The following is an 18,135-nucleotide window of genomic DNA, read 5'->3' as shown; positions in this document are numbered from 1 at the left end:
TGAAACAGAACCAGGAAAACGTCAGGTACAAGCTGGGCTCCAGGTCCAGCAGGGTCCAGGCCATGTCTCTAAGAAGCTGATGTGTTATTACATCATGACGGACTGTTTCACCACAGGACAACTCAAACACTGACACCAGGTTCATGGGATTCGGCCTTAAGGACCCTGAGCAGCACAGTGAGTGACTTCAGACGTTGCTGATGGTGTGAGTTGGTCAGTTGCTCAGACTGGTCTCCACTCAGTCAGCTCGCAGATTAAAATGCCACCATGACAAAATCCTGAGCTGCAGCAGGGACACGGCAGGGCTGTACCAGGCTGCGACGAACGATGTGTGTGTGTGTGTGTACAGCTCAAAACCCCTACACCTTGTGTTTTATAAAGACCAGCGTGGTTCAACTCGTGGCCTTTGCCAGGGTCACTGGTCACATGTTGCTCTGTGGGCACAAAAACACTTTAGTGTGAGCTGCAGATTCACAGCCATTAAGGAGTGAATGTTGCGGCTGCAGGGCCTTGGACCTTCCTCCATCAGGACAAACCTGACACCAGGACACTGTAAACCTGTTGTGTTCATTTAAATTAGAATCTGCAGCTTCCTGAACCTGAACCTCCGTGAAGTCTCCGAGTCATCGGCCGACTGAGCAGCACGTCGGCACGAACGCCGCACCTGACCTCAAAATGTGACGCCAAACTTCATCAGAGCATTTCAGAGCGAAACAGACGAGCGGCGTTAAAGAAGAGGCAGGAGGCTGCAGAGACCTGACGCTGTGGGACTTTATTAGAGCTGAGAGGGAGAAACAGAAACGACAGAAGACTTTCATTCACAGAGCGGTTTCTATAAAACAGGCGGAATGAAGAGAGACAGGGTCACGTGTCGGCGGTGTCCACGTCACTTCTGGCCGAGCTGGGACAGCTGTGGAGAGAACAGGACGTCACTACAGGCACAACTACTTCAGAAAATGGTGCACTCTTCCTTTAATGCGCTCAGGTGTGTCTCACCTGTTTGATGAACTGAGCAGCGTTGAAGAGTTCACTGCAGCCGTAAACAACCTTCTTGCCCTGTTTGGACTGAAAACACAAGACAGAGCTGCGTCAGGGCTGATACTGATGATGATGATGATGATGGTGACACTTTGTACCTTTGTCCACTTCCAATCAGACACACACTCCATCAACCTGAGGGTGTTACTGCTACTTCCTGTGTCCTACAGGTACAACTACTGTCTTACCAATGTCCAGCTCACAACAAGGAAACTAAGAGGAGAACGTTACATGACATGTTCTGTCCTACGCTGTCCAACACTTTTATGTCCACCAGGAGTCCTGGCAGTACAGCCTGAGTAAAGGTACCTTGGCGTAGTCCACCAGGTTCTGGTACTCGATGTAGTTTCCTCCTCCGACCACAAACACGATGGCCTGAAACAGACAGAACCCACTGAGGCTTTAGTCTGACCCGGAAACACCTGGGACTGAATCTGACCAATGAAAACGAACTGAGCTGCAGGAGCAGGAACTCACCTCCTGAAACGGGTTCTTGTTCCTGGGAATGGAGCTGAGGAAGAAGAAGAGTGAAGATGAGACATTCCTGAGCAGCTTTGCTAACACTGATTATTGATTATTGATTTACCTCTCGCTGCCTCGCAGCATCTTTGGGTCAAAGTATCGATAATCGTCTGTTTCCTGAAAGACAGAGAAAAACAGTGTCAGGACCTCAGCTGGTTACTGGAAATAAAAATGAAAGGATGCCGGCCCCTCCCTCCCTCCCTCTCTCTCTCTCTCTCACACACACACACACACACACACACACACACACACACACACACACACACACACACACACACACACACACACACACACACACACACACACACACACACACACACAACCATCTGATAGGGGGGGAATGTGCTCTTTTATTTCTTTCATCCCCCCGAAGATTCACAACAACTGGATCTTTGTTGGTCGACTGTAACTCTAGACGTTGGGAACCTGCACAGTGTGTGTGTGTGTGTGTGTGTGTGTGTGGGGTTCCTGTTGTACTGTGTGTGTAGACAGTCAATCGACTGCATGAAGACATTTCACCTTCATCATCATCATCATCGGGTTTTACCTTTAACCCAGTTGTGTCTTTCAGCACAGTGCAGAATGGAAAAGAGTGAAAAGGCCTGGAACTATTTACTGAGGACATAAATTTACTGAGGGTCCTGTCACATTTTGTTAATATTTCCCAGCTGTGGCGTAATTGAGACTTGTAATGAATTGTCCTCAGGGATCAATAACTGAGGCTGTATGAAGCTTCTGATGTTCTCCTCTGTGAGGATTACAGTCCACGCACAACAATGAATTTTCTTTTTTCTAGACGCTGCTGATCATTGAGGAAGGTTTTAGTCGTCATGGTGTCCAGGCTGGACTGGGATTTCTGCTTTTTCCATTGTTTTTGGAAGCGTTTCCAAAGACAGAGGAAGCTGCCTGGTTTTCACTGAGACAAACACACAGGAGGCTGGACGGAGATCAGCCGAGTCCTCTGTGATTCCAGCAGGTAACAGAGAAACTCACCGGGTGCGACTTCATCTCCATCAGGTTGTCGAGGATCCGAGTGACTGGAAGGTTCTACAAGAGAAAAGTTATAAAATATTTTAAAGTCACACACAAAGCTTCTTGTACTGAGAGCAGAAACAGCACCGAGGTATTTTCACCTAAACGTGGTGGTAAAGCTCATGAGACACAGCAGCTCTTATTTTGAAACGTCTTCAGATTGCGAGTGGAGGTCTGAGTATTTCAACAGCACAGTTCAGAATGTCATTAGCTCAGGTCCACCAGTCGCTCTCCTCTGCTGCAGGTCAAAGGTCAGACCGACTGGAGGTCTGGTTTCCTTTGGCCCCTGCTGCCAGATATTCTGGAGACGTGACTGTGGAAGATGTGTGGACCTATCGTCCCCAGCTGAGCTCCGCTCCATATGCAGAAACCAGAGGGATGATTATAAATGATCATGCTGGTGCCAGTTTCATCATCACAGCTGTCCAGGAACATCTGCAACATTAGGTTTGCTTGATTTCATCTCCTGCCAGACACAGGCGGGTGGAGCAGGTTTAAATAACGCGGCTCAGAATGAGACAAACACGTGCAGCTGAATCCAGCGCAGTTTGGAGAAGAGCCGCCATGTTGGACGACTGACAACAGAAGGAAAGATCAGGGCCCGCCATCATGGCGGCTGGGCTTCAGTGCACTAACCAATCAGAAGCTTTCAGCAGACAATCGTTTCTAATGTTTGATGTTCAGCGTGTAATTGGTTTAGTGACGCAGCTCCAACACCTGGCATGGTCGCACCTAATGTGACGGGCTTTAAGGAATTTAAAGGTAAAGAACGTGAATGTATTTGTTTGTTTATCCAGTGACGATTGAGGCCCCTCCCACTCTGAAAGTGCTTGTTGAAAGCAGTTTGGCAGCAGAAACACGAATACTCACATGCTGTTTGAGCACCAGGTGCTTCACCCCCTCCATGACGAACTGGGAGCCGGTATTCATCACTCTGGAAAACAACCTGGGCAGGAGGGGAGACAGAGGCAGGGAGGATGAGAGGGAGGAAGAGGAGGAGGACAGGGTTCGGCCGGGAGTCTGAGCACTAACCTGGTTTTAACTGTTTGTGTTAATGTTGGAGCTGAGTGAGGTTCCTGAAACATTCATCTGTTATCAAAGCCAATAAAACACATTCTATCATCAATACCCCCTCAGCTCCACGCACTGCGGGGCACTGTGGGGCACTGTGGGGCACTGTGGGGCACTGTGGGGCACTGTGGGGGACTGCGGGGCACTGTGGGGGACTGCGGGGCACTGCGGGGCACTGCGGGGCACTGTGGGGGACTGCGGGGCACTGTGGGGGACTGCGGGGCACTGTGGGGCACTGTGGGGCACTGTGGGGGACTGCGGGGCACTGCGGGGACTGCGGGGCACTGTGGGGGACTGCGGGGCACTGTGGGGCACTGTGGGGGACTGCGGGGCACTGCGGGGCACTGCGGGGCACTGCGGGGCACTGTGGGGGACTGCGGGGCACTGTGGGGGACTGCGGGGCACTGTGGGGCACTGTGGGGGACTGCGGGGACTGCGGGGCACTGTGGGGGACTGCGGGGCACTGTGGGGGACTGCGGGGCACTGTGGGGCACTGTGGGGGACTGCGGGGCACTGTGGGGCACTGTGGGGGACTGCGGGGCACTGCGGGGCACTGCGGGGCACTGCGGGGCACTGTGGGGGACTGCGGGGCACTGTGGGGGACTGCGGGGCACTGTGGGGGACTGCGGGGACTGCGGGGCACTGTGGGGGACTGCGGGGCACTGTGGGGGACTGCGGGGCACTGTGGGGCACTGTGGGGGACTGCGGGGCACTGCGGGGACTGCGGGGCACTGTGGGGGACTGCGGGGCACTGTGGGGCACTGTGGGGGACTGCGGGGCACTGCGGGGACTGCGGGGCACTGTGGGGCACTGTGGGGGACTGCGGGGCACTGTGGGGCACTGCGGGGGACTGCGGGGCACTGTGGGGGACTGCGGGGCACTGTGGGGGACTGGTTTGTTTTCTACACAAACACAACACAACTCCCATCTCTGCATGTTCTCTTACACACCAAAAAAATCCACAACAGTTTATCACAAACTCAAAGATTTCAATCATTTTCTAAAACCTGCCTCACAGGAAACTTCTCCGTTGAAAGAATCTACGTCAGAAACCCAGTGTCCACCCAGAACCCCATCATCTTTTATATGAATGTGATGTGTAAAGTGTCACATTGATTATTATTGTTATTTTGAACTTACCCCATGGGTTTGACTCCACTGTTGCCGTAGTTGGCCGGGGTGGCGGCCATCTTGGTGAAGGCCCTGGAAAAGATCAGACCTTATTCACCTTTATATTGGTTCCAGCTCCAACCAAATGGTGAAGATGAGTGTTTGATACAATCCAATGCAGTAAATATGTTATATACAGTGAAATCTATGAGATCTGATCTATAATCTGATCTATAATCTATAGAAGATTAAAAATAAACCAAGGCAGTGAGCAGCTGGTGATTCCAATAAAACTGCAGACAAACTTACTTCCACTGTTTGATGTAGGTGAGAGGTGAAAGGTCACAGCTCGCGTCCACTAAAGCCTTTTTATACTGCTCCAAGTCCGACTGCAACACACACACATTCACGCAGAACAACATTAGAGGCGTTTGCAGACAACAGCAGCTTTCCAGCTTTTTGTTTTCGTGGCGGCGGTTCAACAGCAGCCGGGCCACCACAAAGGTTTCAGTCACAGCTTTATCTGATTTGAGCTGGTGTTTCAGGAGCCTCGGCTCTAGGAAATTTCACAGGATATGAACAGCAGGACGAAAACATTCCCCCAATGAAAACGACGTCGTACGGTTTCTCTTTCAGCGAGTGACGGGCAGCTCAGCCCGAGCCACCGAAGGATTACACAACTGCAGAGCCACGTGAGAGTGTGTGTCTGTGAGAACGGGTGTGTTTGCAGACCAGACGTGCCCACAGCAGAGAGGAAGGAGAGGCCTGAGATCAAAGCAGAGAGGAGGCCAGGAGGTGGTCGCACAGGGACGGGGATGAGCACCGTGACAGGAAGAGTGGGTGGTGATCCATCTCCCCGGTGGATGGGACATGAAAGGAAGAATGAGGCTCATGTCCTGGCAGAGAACTGTCACACCATCCGTCAGCAGAGGAAGCTGGAGACTTTAAAAGACGCTGAGAGTCACAGGACTCGAGAGAAGTAACCTGTGGACAGCACTGACCACACATAACACTAACTCTCCAACAGACTGGATCCACAGGCTGCATGTGGATGAGCAGAACTGCAGCAGCTGGAGGCCTGGACTGAACCGTCCATCCCCCTGCAGGTCTGAGGACATGTCAGGGACAGAAAAGGTTCAGCAGGTGTTTTCTGATGATCTCGGACTGACGGAAACACCACAAATATCACCACTGTGTGCTAATTAAACCAAGACAGACTAATAACAATCCCAGTCCCTGTCACTTCATAAAGGATGAGAGTCACTCTGCCAAACTGATCCTGGTCCAGCCCTGTTCCATCAACCGTGACTCTAACCAGGTTTTCTGAGGGGAACTTGGTGCTTTGGCCCATAATGAAGTCATAAATATGGCAGGACCAGAGACATTTCTCATACTGCTCATCCAGAATGTGGCTGTTGATCAGAACTATGTGGTTCTGAGGACATGAGGGCGCAGCTGACTTCAAACCATCTGTCTAAACCATTTCTACCCTGAGCCAGTCCACAGTGATGGAAGCGTCTCCTGTGAGAGAAGAAGCCCAGGACCCTGCGGACTGTCATCACAGACATCAAGTGAACGTTCGATTCATCGACACAAATCTCTCCGGGAGTTTCAAACACAACCTGACACCCGCTGAAAAGAAACCACCGAAGTGTGAGCCTTTCACACCAGGGTCTCATCCTGTGTTCTCCAGGCTCAGCAACCTGGGACAGCAGGCCCAGCCCCCTGGGGCCTTGGGAGGTGGTATGATGTGGCTCTGACCTCAGACAGGACTTTGAAAACATCGCTGTTGTTCTCTCCAGATCCCACAAACTGACGGTGAAGCAACATGGCCGACGTGTTGTTTCAGTGGGTTGATTCACCAGGGAACAAGTTCAGACTGAGTTTGGCTGACAGTAAAATCAATCAAATTGATTGGTTTTGCTCTTGTCCAGCCTTTTTTGCTCATGTTTTCTCCTTTAGAGTTATATTAGAAGTCCCTGAAGAACCTCGGTGTAACAACATAACGAAACACACAATAAAGTGAACACAACATCCTGAGCTGTGACCCACAGGTTTGTTCAGAGGGATCCAGAGAAGAATGAGGAGCATTGTCAGGGTGTGTTTTTCATTTCCAGACCCCAGATCCTCAGGTTTCCTCGGCGTCCCTGTTTTGTTTCTTGGAGTAAACAATGAACCGCAGGAGGATCACAGAACGTTCCAGATCCCCCAAGAGTCCCACTTTTCTTCTTATTTTGCCAGGAAAGAACCACAGACCCTCACATCACCCTCTCAACTCTCACAGTGCGAAAGCACCTTCGACTGCCAGTGCTCTTCCAGTGCTCCCATTACAGGCACAGACACGTTCACTGGGCTGTTTGTCCGACTTTACTGTGAGCAGAGGATGGTGTTTAACCGCCTCCCCGGTCTCACACACAAACATCACACTCCAAACATTTTATTACGTGACACTTCAGTCTGTCATTAAACTGAGCTGTGATGAATTTCTGAGTTAATATTTGTTCTTAGGACCTTTTTTATGATTGTTCAACATATTTATGCTCTTTAATTAAACTAACTGATCGATCATGGTTCTGCTGCCTGTGTTTGGGTTCTCTCCGTTCAGGTCGGGTTTGGCGGTGCTCAGGTCTCATGCACATCTGGTTCAGGCATGTTTTCCATTGCAGTTCAGGTCCAAAACCCTCCAATTCCCAGTCAATCATGACGTATTTCAGTCACTTGTCACTAAACTGCCCTTCAGCTGCGCCACAGCTCCGTTATCAAACGTCCCGCTGCTACTCTTCCACATTAAAAGGGGGAACTATTTTCCACACGTGTGTGTCATGATGCAGAAGCCAACATCAGGCCTGCTCAGGCAGTTCTGGTTAAACCGGTGCAGAGCTGGTGCCTCACACTGGGCCATTGTCTCAGCTCGTCCACATCCATCAGAGCGGCGGTTTGGAGACACAGATATTGGCGAGTTTTTGGGGACTATAAATTGGTCCGGTGCGACCTTAAAGTGGAAACATCTTGTCTTACATGGAAAATATTTGGAAGCAATAACCTGTTTCCTCACTGGACTCATGGATATTATTAGCTCCACTCAGTTTGTTGACAAAGGACTCGCTGTTACGGCCACACAAAAATATTCCCTAAATACTGTCGCGGTGACGTCAGGTCCAGCACACATGCAAATTCGTTATTCTAGCTCTTCAGGATTTCAAAGGTTCCAGGTGTTCAGTGATTTGTTAGGAAGGCCGTGCTCAGGTGTAACGCCACATGGGCTAAAACCTTAGACAGGCCCTAAGGTTCCAAAGAGTCCACTGACGGTCTGTTAATGCAGCTGGAACTGGAAACAGAAAGTTAAAGACTGTATAGAAATTATACCACATGGAGCTGCTAAGATGAAGTGAAAAGTTGAAAGAAAACAAACTGCAGTGATAATGTATTGCTCAGTTTAAAGATTAAAAGTCTTTTTATTTTACAGTGATAAAAGAGCTCATGGTGTTTTGGCCACAGGCAGGAAGCAGTTACTGGGAAAAGGGTTTGCAGCTTACAATCTGCAGTGTTTTCACAAAAAGTGAGAATCTTGCCCCACATCTCTCCCAAGAACAAAAAGTGAAAATGGTCTGTAATTTCAAACCTTGACTTTCAAAATAAAAGCACTCCACCCCTTCACCCATGAATCCTTCCTGCGTTTCCTGCTCCTGACAGTCTCCTGCCTTGTGTTTGTTTGTAATGCTGGTTGGTGAGGTTGTTGTTGTTTGTGTGCTGTGTTACCTCTGAAGGAGCCTGTTGAGCGGTGATGTAGAAGATGAGGAAAAGTCTCATTTTGTCTTCTGGCGTCCCCGCTGACAAAAACATTTCCACAGTTTGGTCAGTTATCTCTATTCCTGTTTGCTAAATCCACATCATTAGCAGTGAAACTCCTGTCTCTTATAAGGCTACTGCAGCTACTGACTTCCTACATTTCCCAAAATGCTTTTACATGACCCTGAAGAACATATGTTTGTGTGTGTGTGTCCGTACCATCTGGGTCACTGATGATGTCCAGCAGTGATTTGTCTAAAGTCGACTTGCTCATCAGTTTCTCTTCGTACTCAAAATAAACGTCCAGTTTACGACTCTGAGGAAACAGGTTAGTCAGCAACACACACACACACGATTATTATTAGCTTCCACATGGGGAACAAGAACAACTAACATTCTGACTCGTCAGCAATTACAGTGTTACAAAACCTAGGGTGATAAAATTTGACATGCTCATGTTTCCTTCTAGATGTGTTAGCATCTGAAGCTAACCCATTCTGGTTTATGGACTGAGTTTGAGTCTCATTAGACCCTGTAGAGGCTGAAAAGACATTCAGCAGAGCAGCTTTGACCTTTGAGTGTGATGGAGCCCTGGTCCATCAGAAAATAACTTTATGGTCAGGCCAGAGCCAGAGGTCAACAAGCTACGCACTGATTTCAGAACTGACCTGAGTCTGACCCGCAGCCACACTGAGTCCGATTCTTGAGTACTGACTGTAAGTAAACTGGAAATCCTCCACAGGTTTGATACAGATTATATAAGGATTATACAGAGGCCATGTTCCTGTACAGGTGTCATGTTTTACAGAAGACAAACCAGTCCACTGGTTCGACGCTGTTCGGTTTGTACCTTGATGTGGTCGAGCACGGCCGTGGCGACGTTTGTGTGCAGGTCAATCAGCCTTTTCTTCTCCAGCAGCTCAGGCAGAGAGCTGCAGCAAACAGACAAAACATTTCAGAACCTTCAGCAAAAAGAAAAAACCATCTCGATCTGCTCCTTATTAACAGATATTAATATCACACTTCAGTGAAAAAGGATGATCATTAGAAACGAGGATAAAGCTCTTCCAACACCAACCTCACCACCTGGCTGTGACGCCCAAAAACAACATCCCCGCCGGTTCGAATTTACTCTTAAATTAAATTCTTGACAGAGACAGCAGGTGGTCTGGGTTGACTGGGAACCGAGTCTCTGACAGAGTTTCATGGTTAGCGAGAAAGAACAGCAGTGTTTGTAACAGTGGAAATCCCAGAAATCTAATCAGATGTTCCCTGGCTCGGAGCTGTCCACCATTCCTCAGAGGTCACTGAGAAATCTGCCCAGACACACAAGTAGACCCTCCGCTTTGTCTCCTTCTCATTCTGAATCTGGGACATTTCTGGTTGAACCTGACATTTAACCTGACAGGGTCTGTTTCAGGACTATAGTAAAATCAGTAACACATCATCCTTTATTTGTGAAGGCCGACAGTTAAAGCACAAGTTCATGACAGTTACGGTCCCACGTGTTTCTTCTTAACACTGACATTCAGTTTGATGTTCAAACAAGAAGATATGATTCCTCCTTTTTGTTATAAAACCTCTGCACAGCATCCGCCCCCCGATCACATAAGGACAGTGCCTCAGCTTCAGATACAGGCCCCGGAGTTCCCCCGTGTTCAGTACCTGACAGCAGAGGTGAGCTTGGCTGTGTTGTCTGACAACATGCTGATGGCTCCTTCATCCTCTCCCTCTAAACCCTGCAGACACACACACACACACATATATGAAAAACAATGCTGCACTGTTCCAGCACCAAACCTGGATGGTATTTTGGAGACTCAAATGTGACACTGGGAATTCGGGGAATCACTGAGCTTTGGATAAAACCCAGGAATGAGACCTGAGCTCATGGACGTGAACCACACATCAGTGTTGTGTGTGTGTGTGTGTATGTTGTGCAGTGTGTGTGTTGTGGACGTGACTTGTAATGCTGTGATAAAACACTCCAGCCCCTCAGGCAGACACTTCAGACAAAGCAAACAAACCACATATGTGAAGGTCCTGGTTTTATTTGTACTAATTTAAGTTTCCCTCCATGTTTGTTGATGTTCCTGTTGTGTGGATAAAATTTCCTGTTTTTAACGCAGAGTTTAATCAGCTAAAGTCACAGAGTTCGCTGCCGTGTGTCTCACCATGATGCTCTTCAGGCGTTTGACCTCGTCCTCCTGAGCTCTGTACGCGTCCAGCTCCTCCTGAACCGACTCCGCCACCTCTGGGAACGGACTGGAACACACAGCCAATCACAACAGGGTATAGTCAGCTTCTAACCAATCAGCTTCCTGTGTACTGGAGCTAAATCAACCCAGAGAGTGGGCTCCAGATATAAACAGCAACAGGTCCAGACCCATATCAGCTCTGACCATGAGATGAAACCTTTTGTCTCCAGGAACCGACCTGCCCTTGTGTTTCTGCCAGAACTTGTCGGCGGCCGTCAGGTCATAGGTCTTCCTGCTCTTCTTCTTCGGTCTAGCGCCGGCAGGTGATGGCTCCGCCCCCGCGCCCTCCTCCATCATCACCCTGTTCAGATGGAAGTCCTGGGGGACACAAAAAAACAAAGAGCAGACTTTCATTGTGGGATCTAATGACCAGGTGCCGTGTGATGCCTGAACTCAGCTGTGACTGGTCGTGTCGGCAGGTAACAGCTGTTAGCAGCTCATCATAAAACCAGATGTTCCACATTATTAATGGTTCTTCCTAAATCATGTCTTTTAAACGTATTGAACCCAGACTGAAACCACCACGCTGTCATCATCTGACTTCACGGTTCTGTGTCCTAAAATCTGAAAAGTGATTTGGAGACACTCCACGAAAATACAAGCTGGTCTGAGGCCAGCACGCCAAGCCCTGAGAGCGCGGCTGTGTCAGACACATCTGGGATGAACTCCAGAGTGATGACAGCACATCACCACTCATCACACCACGGAGGATCCGGACAGGAGCCAACGGGGGAAAATATCCCCAGAAACCAACAGCAGATCATAATATCTGTTGCCATGGTAACAGCAGGGGGAGATTTTAGCGTTTGGAGCCAATCTCGGAGTAGACGGCCACGATCAGACCCTGACATGTTTATAGGAAAGAGAAGAGAGATGTGGAGGGTGTGCAGCCAGCGAGCGGCGCTGCTGCCATCAACTGGAGCGACGAGACAGTGGGAGCTGGCGAATCCAGATCCTGACAAATAACAGATCAGGCTTTTTACCAGATGTTATTTCACCTGTTTCTAAAACAGAACAACATGTTTGAAGAGTCGCTGTCGTGTCTCTGGTGAGCCGACAAGTCTCAGACTCTGTGCTGGGAATAAGTGAAGGAAACCTGCTGGAATCTGAGCTCAGGCTGGGGCTCGGATGTTTCAGACACCAGGAACTGATTAATTACCAGACATGTCAGGCCCGGGACGCTAAGAATGACTATTAGAAGTATTTTAGAATTTTCTAGACCTCTATGGCTCCAATAAGGAAGAAAACAAAGAGTCTCTGAGTCTGAGTGGTTGAGTTTTAATGTCTCAACCTCATGATGTATCTGATAACTTTAGCTCTTACTCAGAACCACATGAAATAAACAAAATACAATAAAATCTTCAAACTTTCAGTGCAGTAAGACTTTGGATGCAGGAACGGAGGATTTTTACTCCTTGTATTGTATTACTGCAGTAAAGGGTCTGACATGTCGCAGGAGCTGGTCCACAGACGGTCCCTACAGGTTGCTGGAGGAAACTCAGACTCGAGGTTTTGTTCACAGCGATCTTAAGATCTGCATTTGCCAAATTCTGGTCTGGTTGTTTTTTTCTAGAAAGTGTGTGCGCTGATGACGTGTTACATAACACCTCCATGTGTGTCTGCATTCCAGAGCTGCCACTATTCACCTCAGCAGCGACAGCATTCTGGCTCTCTCACACACACACACACACACACACACACACACACACACACACACACACACACACACACACACACACACACACACACACACACACACACACACACACACACACACACACACACACACACACACACACACGGAGAGTGTTCAAAGCAGCCAAAGGACTCACATTGGATCCACATGGGGCCTTCTTCCTTCTGGATGTGTTAGCATCTAAAGCTAACCTGTTGGTTTGGTAGCATTAGCCACCTAGCATGGTCCTGACTGGACCTTTGGACTGAATGGATCTGTGAGTTTGGGAGGAAGTGGAGCTTTGGGTAACGTTAGTGCTTTGGGTCACATTAGCAGGAACCAGAGCGTCTACTGGACTGACACATTAACTTGTTAGTCAGCTCACCAGGACATCGTGGATCAGAGCCTGATAGGTCCAGGTGTGGTGGAGGGGCGTGGCCATGTCCACATTACGATCTGCGAGGATGAACAGAGGCCTCTGGAAACTGGGAGAATAAAACATTACTGTCAGAAATAAACTCTGAGCTGCTAGTGACAATGCATTGCATGATGGGAAGTAGAGTTTCACACGCGCTGATTTACCTGAACTGTCCAGCGGCCATGTTGTCTCCAGTGAACAGACTGTTCCTGGCGTCTCGCAGGTTTTCACGGAGCTTCTTATCCAATTTCTACAAAACACACAAGTTTTCATTTATATGTGTCTTTTTATTTTTAATAAACAAACTGTTGTTAATTTACCTATGACACGTGCAGCCACAGCTGAAAACATCACTTGACTTTTATTTTAAAGAAAAAAAAAAACAGGTTAATGTGATTTCACTGAACTCACCACAGCGACCATCTCTGCTGCGTTTCCTCGAGGGCAGCGGATGATCGGCACAGCGCCTGATCCACAACAACACAAGTTGCAGCTTATTGGACACGAGCACATTTTTCATTGAACATGGAAAATGAACTAAGACACATCTGCTTTTAACCCATGAATAAAATCTGTAAATCTACAGATTTAATCCTGATAAATCCTTTAGAAACTAAAGTGAGCACTGGAACAGAACCAGTGAACCTGGAACTGCTGAAACAGGAAGGTAAAAAACAGATGTACTGTCAGACTGACCCAGAGTGACGAAGAAACAGAAGAGACTGTCCACGATGGTGTCCATGATGGCCTCCATGTCTGTGTCCTGGATGTCTGCTCTGTTGATGGCTGCACAGGTGACACACACACGAACATCTGAATTACATTTGCGCCATCAGACACACTGCTGCACCGGTACCCCTTCTCCACTGAGGCACGAAAACCGGTTCTGACTTGGCACCAGCTCTCTGCTGCTCTGAGGTAAGAAGCACTTACATCAGGAGCTGAATGTGGGATTATTGTCACCACCAAGACCAGGTCTGACCCTGTTTGGATGCCAGTATTAGAGAGCTGAATCCATACACTGTGCATGTGGAGTGTGTGTGTACAGTGTGTGTGTGTGTGCGTGTGTTACCGTGGTAGGAGATGAGCTCTTTGTTCTGGTGGCAGAGGATGAACATGTCGTCTTCCAGGGTGATGAAGTTCAGGTACTGGTCAAACACCTGACACACACAGATAATAAGTGATCTGTCAGTGATCAAACCGTGGACAAAATAACATGAACACCTTCACTCCAGTTAAAACAGAGCAACACTCTCCTGTAGATTAAAAACTGCAGTTTGTGCTGAATTTAAAACATCAATCTTTGGAAACAAACAGCACAGCAGCTCTTTGACACAGGAAGTGCTGAATATTTAAGGAGCGTAGCTTCAGTCCCACAGTGATTAGCACGTTAGAACAGTCAGTGTTATAGTGATGAGAACAACAACGTCTATATAAGCTGAGTGTAACCTGAGCAAACCTTAGTGACTTGGCTGACAGCGTTCGCAGCCAGAGCAGCGCTGGCAATGTCCTCCAGTTTACTTCTGCTGATGGCAGAGATGAAGTTCAGGTAGTACGACTCATAGAGCTGGTTCCTCAGGTCCTGCACACACAGAGGAGCAGGTAACGAGCAGAACACGAGGAAGATGATCAGGATTTAAAGCAGCTGTGCTCTCACAGGAGCAGCTGGCTCTCAGAACGTCAGTGAAGATCTAAATATCCACTCAGAAATCTTAAAAAGACACACAGCAGAACCTGCCTGAGGGTCCTGCTGTTTTTAAGTTTCCGACAGTGTCACAGTGATGCAGGGACAGTTGTCTAGATCCAGGGGTTCAGTTCTGCTGCCAGTGATGAGACACTTGGAATGAAAACAGACACAGTACCTGACATATCCTGTCGATGTTCTCCTCTGTGGGCATGACAAAGTAGATGGCTGGTACATCTGGGATAGGATCTCTGTCTGAGTGCAGCAGACTAAACAAACACACAGACATTTAAGTTGTTTTTCTGTTGACCCAACCCACTGGACGATCACCGTTACCCCCTTTTCCACCAACACAAACTAGTTGCTAGCTCAGAGCTGGTGCTAGAGCCAGGTCAGACCTGCTTCAGCTTGTGAACCTTCTAAGAACTGCTTTGCTTTTCTACGGGCTACAGAGCCACCACAGAACCAGGTAACTACGTCACTATCCACGTCCCAGTCAGACCAGTTAAAACAGTTGTGCAGCAGTTTGGTTAGAATAGAAACTGCTCCGTTTCTCCAGCGTGAGACCTGCAGCCATGGGACACAGGCTGAGCACAGTGATCCAACGGTAACAGTAAAAACTGCACAGGACAGGAGCAATGAGCTGCCATAGCAGCATAGTCTGTTTTACCCAACGTCACATTTTTAGGTGCTGCTCTCTTCCCCTGCACAAACACACTAGCTGCTTCTTGATTCATCTTCCTGAAAACAAATCATTTTAACATTATTTCTTCACTATTTGTGTTTGGACAAACACAGTATTTAGATTCAGCGCTCTAATACTGGCATCCAAACAGGGTCAAACCTGGTCTTGGTGGTCACAATAATCCCACATTCAGCTCTTGATGTAAGTGCTTCTTACTTCAGAGCAGCAGAGAGCTGGTTCCCAAGTTAGAACCAGTTTTCGTGGTCCAGAGCCAGTTATTTGACTGTTGGAACCTAAGGAACTGGACACTGGCTCTGAACCAGCTCTGGAACTGCCTCAGTGGAGAAGGGGCGTACATTTATCGTGTCATTTATCGCTGACACGATAAAATGTTGTTGTTTTGGTTTGTTCAAAAATATGTATAAAGGTGTGTGTGTCTCTTACAGGTGCAGGGTGATGCCCATGTCTCTCAGCTCCTTGACAGACAGCAGCGGGGAGATGATGTCTTGGCCAAACCGGTCGTATATCAGCACCTACACACACACACACACACACACAGTCGTCAACCCGCTGGTAGACATGGAGAGTCTGCACCACCTGCTGGAAACTGGAAATACCACAAACGTCTTTCAAACTGCTCTCACTTGTCAACACAAAGATGGAAACCAGACACAGCAGCAAACAGCATCATGTTCAGCTGTCGACGTCGTTAGAGTCCAGGAACAGAGAAATACCTTAGAGTTAAATATCCAGCAGTTTAGCAGAGACTAACTCACTAAAAAGGCCTGTCACACAGTAAACACTATTATCTACTTGAATGCAGACAAAGTCGTGTGTGTTACCTTCCATACTGGCTCGGCCGCTGTGTTCTTCAGAGGAGGAGCGTTGAAGTTCAGCATCCGCTTCAGGGCGACTGCAGGTACAAACACAGAGAAATCAGTTCATCTTTATCGACCAAAACCGTCACCGAGCGTCAGCGGGAGGATCAGCTGCTTGTCGGAGCAGGACGGTCCGAACTGAATATGCTGAGTCTTTACATTGTTTGACAAAAAAGCCAAAATCCAGCCTCAGAGGTGAAATTCCTGGTTCTCCTGAACTTTGATGGCAGCGAGCAGAACAGTTTTATCAAACCTAACAACATGTGATAGTGTCACTCTGGACCCTGGGCCCATGTGACTGGTGTATGTTGGACTTCAGGTCCTGGTTTCTGTCCTGACCTGCAGAGTGAACTGTGGGGCCTTATATACACAGACTCCAGTCAGGGTCTGGAAACTTCTCAGGAGAAGGAAAACAAACAGGAATCATCTGAGTCCAGTCTGGATCCACAGGGAAGAGTCTCAGGACTTTCACAAAGGAGGGACTGCAGTTTTTGATTTTTTATTAGTTTGCAAAAACTTTGTTTCTAAAAACATGTTTCGTCCTCATGAAATACTGAGCTCAGTAAAATTAAAACTACAGGCCATATCACGTATAAAAAGGGCTGTGATTATTCTGTGAATTTTATCGGATGTTTTTCAGGTTTTTGTGTATTTCCTCTGCACTGACACACGTGACTGATGCCGGATCGATAAAACTGATCAGCCTGTATTGACTGATCACAGCAGGCAAAGCTAAAACTGCTGTGTGCACGAAATAAATGTGGACCGTGTTATTTTCTGACGATTTAACGCGTCTACAGTTTAAACTCAGTTTCTGCCCTTTGACCTGAAAAGGCGCAAATTACTTTTAACCTTTAACATTAACGGGTTTTCTCCGTTAGCATGTTAGCTTCATCTAGCTAGCCGTGTTAGCTTTGAGGCTAAACAGCTGGTTAGCTCTCGAGTGAACTAGTTAGCGACCTGGTTAACAGTCGGGTTAACTAGTTAACTGTGAAGAGGAGGTTAGTTAGCGAGCTCCCGCAGTGAAACTGAAACATTAGTTAGTTAAACCAGCTAGTTCAGAGCTTAGTCAGCGGTTAAAGGCCTGACAGTCCGGGCTGAAACTCTCCGGCCAAACTCGGGATCGGTTAAAGTCTCCGCTACCCGTTAATGGCGCTGCCTGCCGGTAAAATACCCGTTAACGGAATAAAAAGCTGTTTGACAGACCTGTCTGCTTCTCCCGGACAGACGCCGCCATGTTTGATGTTGTTGGTGGTGACGGAGCGTGTGATGACGTGGCAGCAACTCGACGTCAGCTGTGCGTCAGATAGGAAGGGGAGTGACGAGGTCTCACTCTGCTGCTGTTTACAGAGACCGAAATAACATTTCAAAACAGTGCTGAATATATTTAATAAGGGATGTTCTACTGAGGAGTAAGTTAGATGCTCACACCTTGAACATTGATTGTTAAAAGGAAAATAATTAAACTCATGTTACTATTAAATATGATTAACAGTCGAGGCAGGTGGTCGCCAGAACTGAGTCTGGTTCTGGTGGAGGTTCCTCCGTTAAAGGGAGCTTTTCCTCTCCACTGTCAAAGTGCTGCTCAGATGGATTTGTTCGGTTGTTTCTATGTGATTTGGTCCTTTACAAATAAACTGAACTGTGTTGGGGAACAAGATGAAAAGGTTTTATTCTGTAACATTTTCTGTAAATAAAACCTGAAGTTAAAAGTCTTCATTATCCAACACTATATCATCCTGTTAAAGGCACATTTAGTTGTCACTGACATGACTGTTTCAGTACATTTCTATCTTCAGTCAGATGCTTTGTCCTAAATGCGGCAGCTCTGACACTCAGTGTACAATGGAAATAAAAATATAGCGAATTTCTTGGTTTCCCTCTCAAAACCAGTGATTTGTTTTTGGTTTTTCAGGCAGACAGAGATTTGTCAGGAGAATAAAGAAGCTGAGCTGCCAAACACATATATGATAGT

General features: G+C 47.8%; 1 protein-coding gene across 1 annotated transcript; it reads right to left on the bottom strand.

Annotated features, from left to right (window-relative positions):
- Positions 1-752: 752 nt before the first annotated feature.
- Positions 753-17,453, bottom strand: scfd1 (sec1 family domain containing 1). The gene is made up of 25 exons (XM_026308440.1): positions 17,367-17,453; positions 16,125-16,195; positions 15,727-15,815; positions 14,776-14,866; positions 14,373-14,495; positions 13,986-14,073; positions 13,610-13,699; positions 13,325-13,380; positions 13,078-13,163; positions 12,881-12,980; positions 10,999-11,138; positions 10,737-10,827; positions 10,228-10,301; positions 9,413-9,494; positions 8,782-8,878; positions 8,533-8,603; positions 5,083-5,162; positions 4,804-4,866; positions 3,463-3,538; positions 2,554-2,607; positions 1,625-1,677; positions 1,516-1,549; positions 1,348-1,413; positions 997-1,065; positions 753-910 (listed from the first exon to the last, which is right to left on the bottom strand). Exons 1-25 carry the CDS (start codon positions 17,395-17,397, stop codon positions 887-889), a joined length of 1,899 nt encoding a protein of 632 aa, XP_026164225.1. The 5' UTR covers positions 17,398-17,453; the 3' UTR covers positions 753-886.
- Positions 17,454-18,135: the final 682 nt, after the last annotated feature.

The sequence above is a fragment of the Mastacembelus armatus genome, chromosome 22 (assembly GCF_900324485.2).
Source record: "Mastacembelus armatus chromosome 22, fMasArm1.2, whole genome shotgun sequence".
Taxonomy (NCBI): Eukaryota; Metazoa; Chordata; class Actinopteri; order Synbranchiformes; family Mastacembelidae; genus Mastacembelus; species Mastacembelus armatus.
Note: the sequence above shows the minus strand (reverse complement) of the source record. Positions and strands in the feature narration are given on the sequence as shown.

What these genes read in the sequence shown, in the direction of transcription:
- scfd1 (XM_026308440.1), bottom strand. Translation starts at nt 17,397, where the DNA reads ATGGCGGCGTCTGTCCGGGAGAAGCAGACAG. An exon ending in AACGCCTGAAGAGCATCATG is followed by an intron (nt 10,302 to 10,736) that starts GTGAGACACACG and finishes GTGTGTCTGCAG; the next exon opens with GGTTTAGAGGGAGAGGATGA. An exon ending in CTCAACAGGCTCCTTCAGAG is followed by an intron (nt 5,163 to 8,532) that starts GTAACACAGCAC and finishes TGTGTGTTGCAG; the next exon opens with TCGGACTTGGAGCAGTATAA.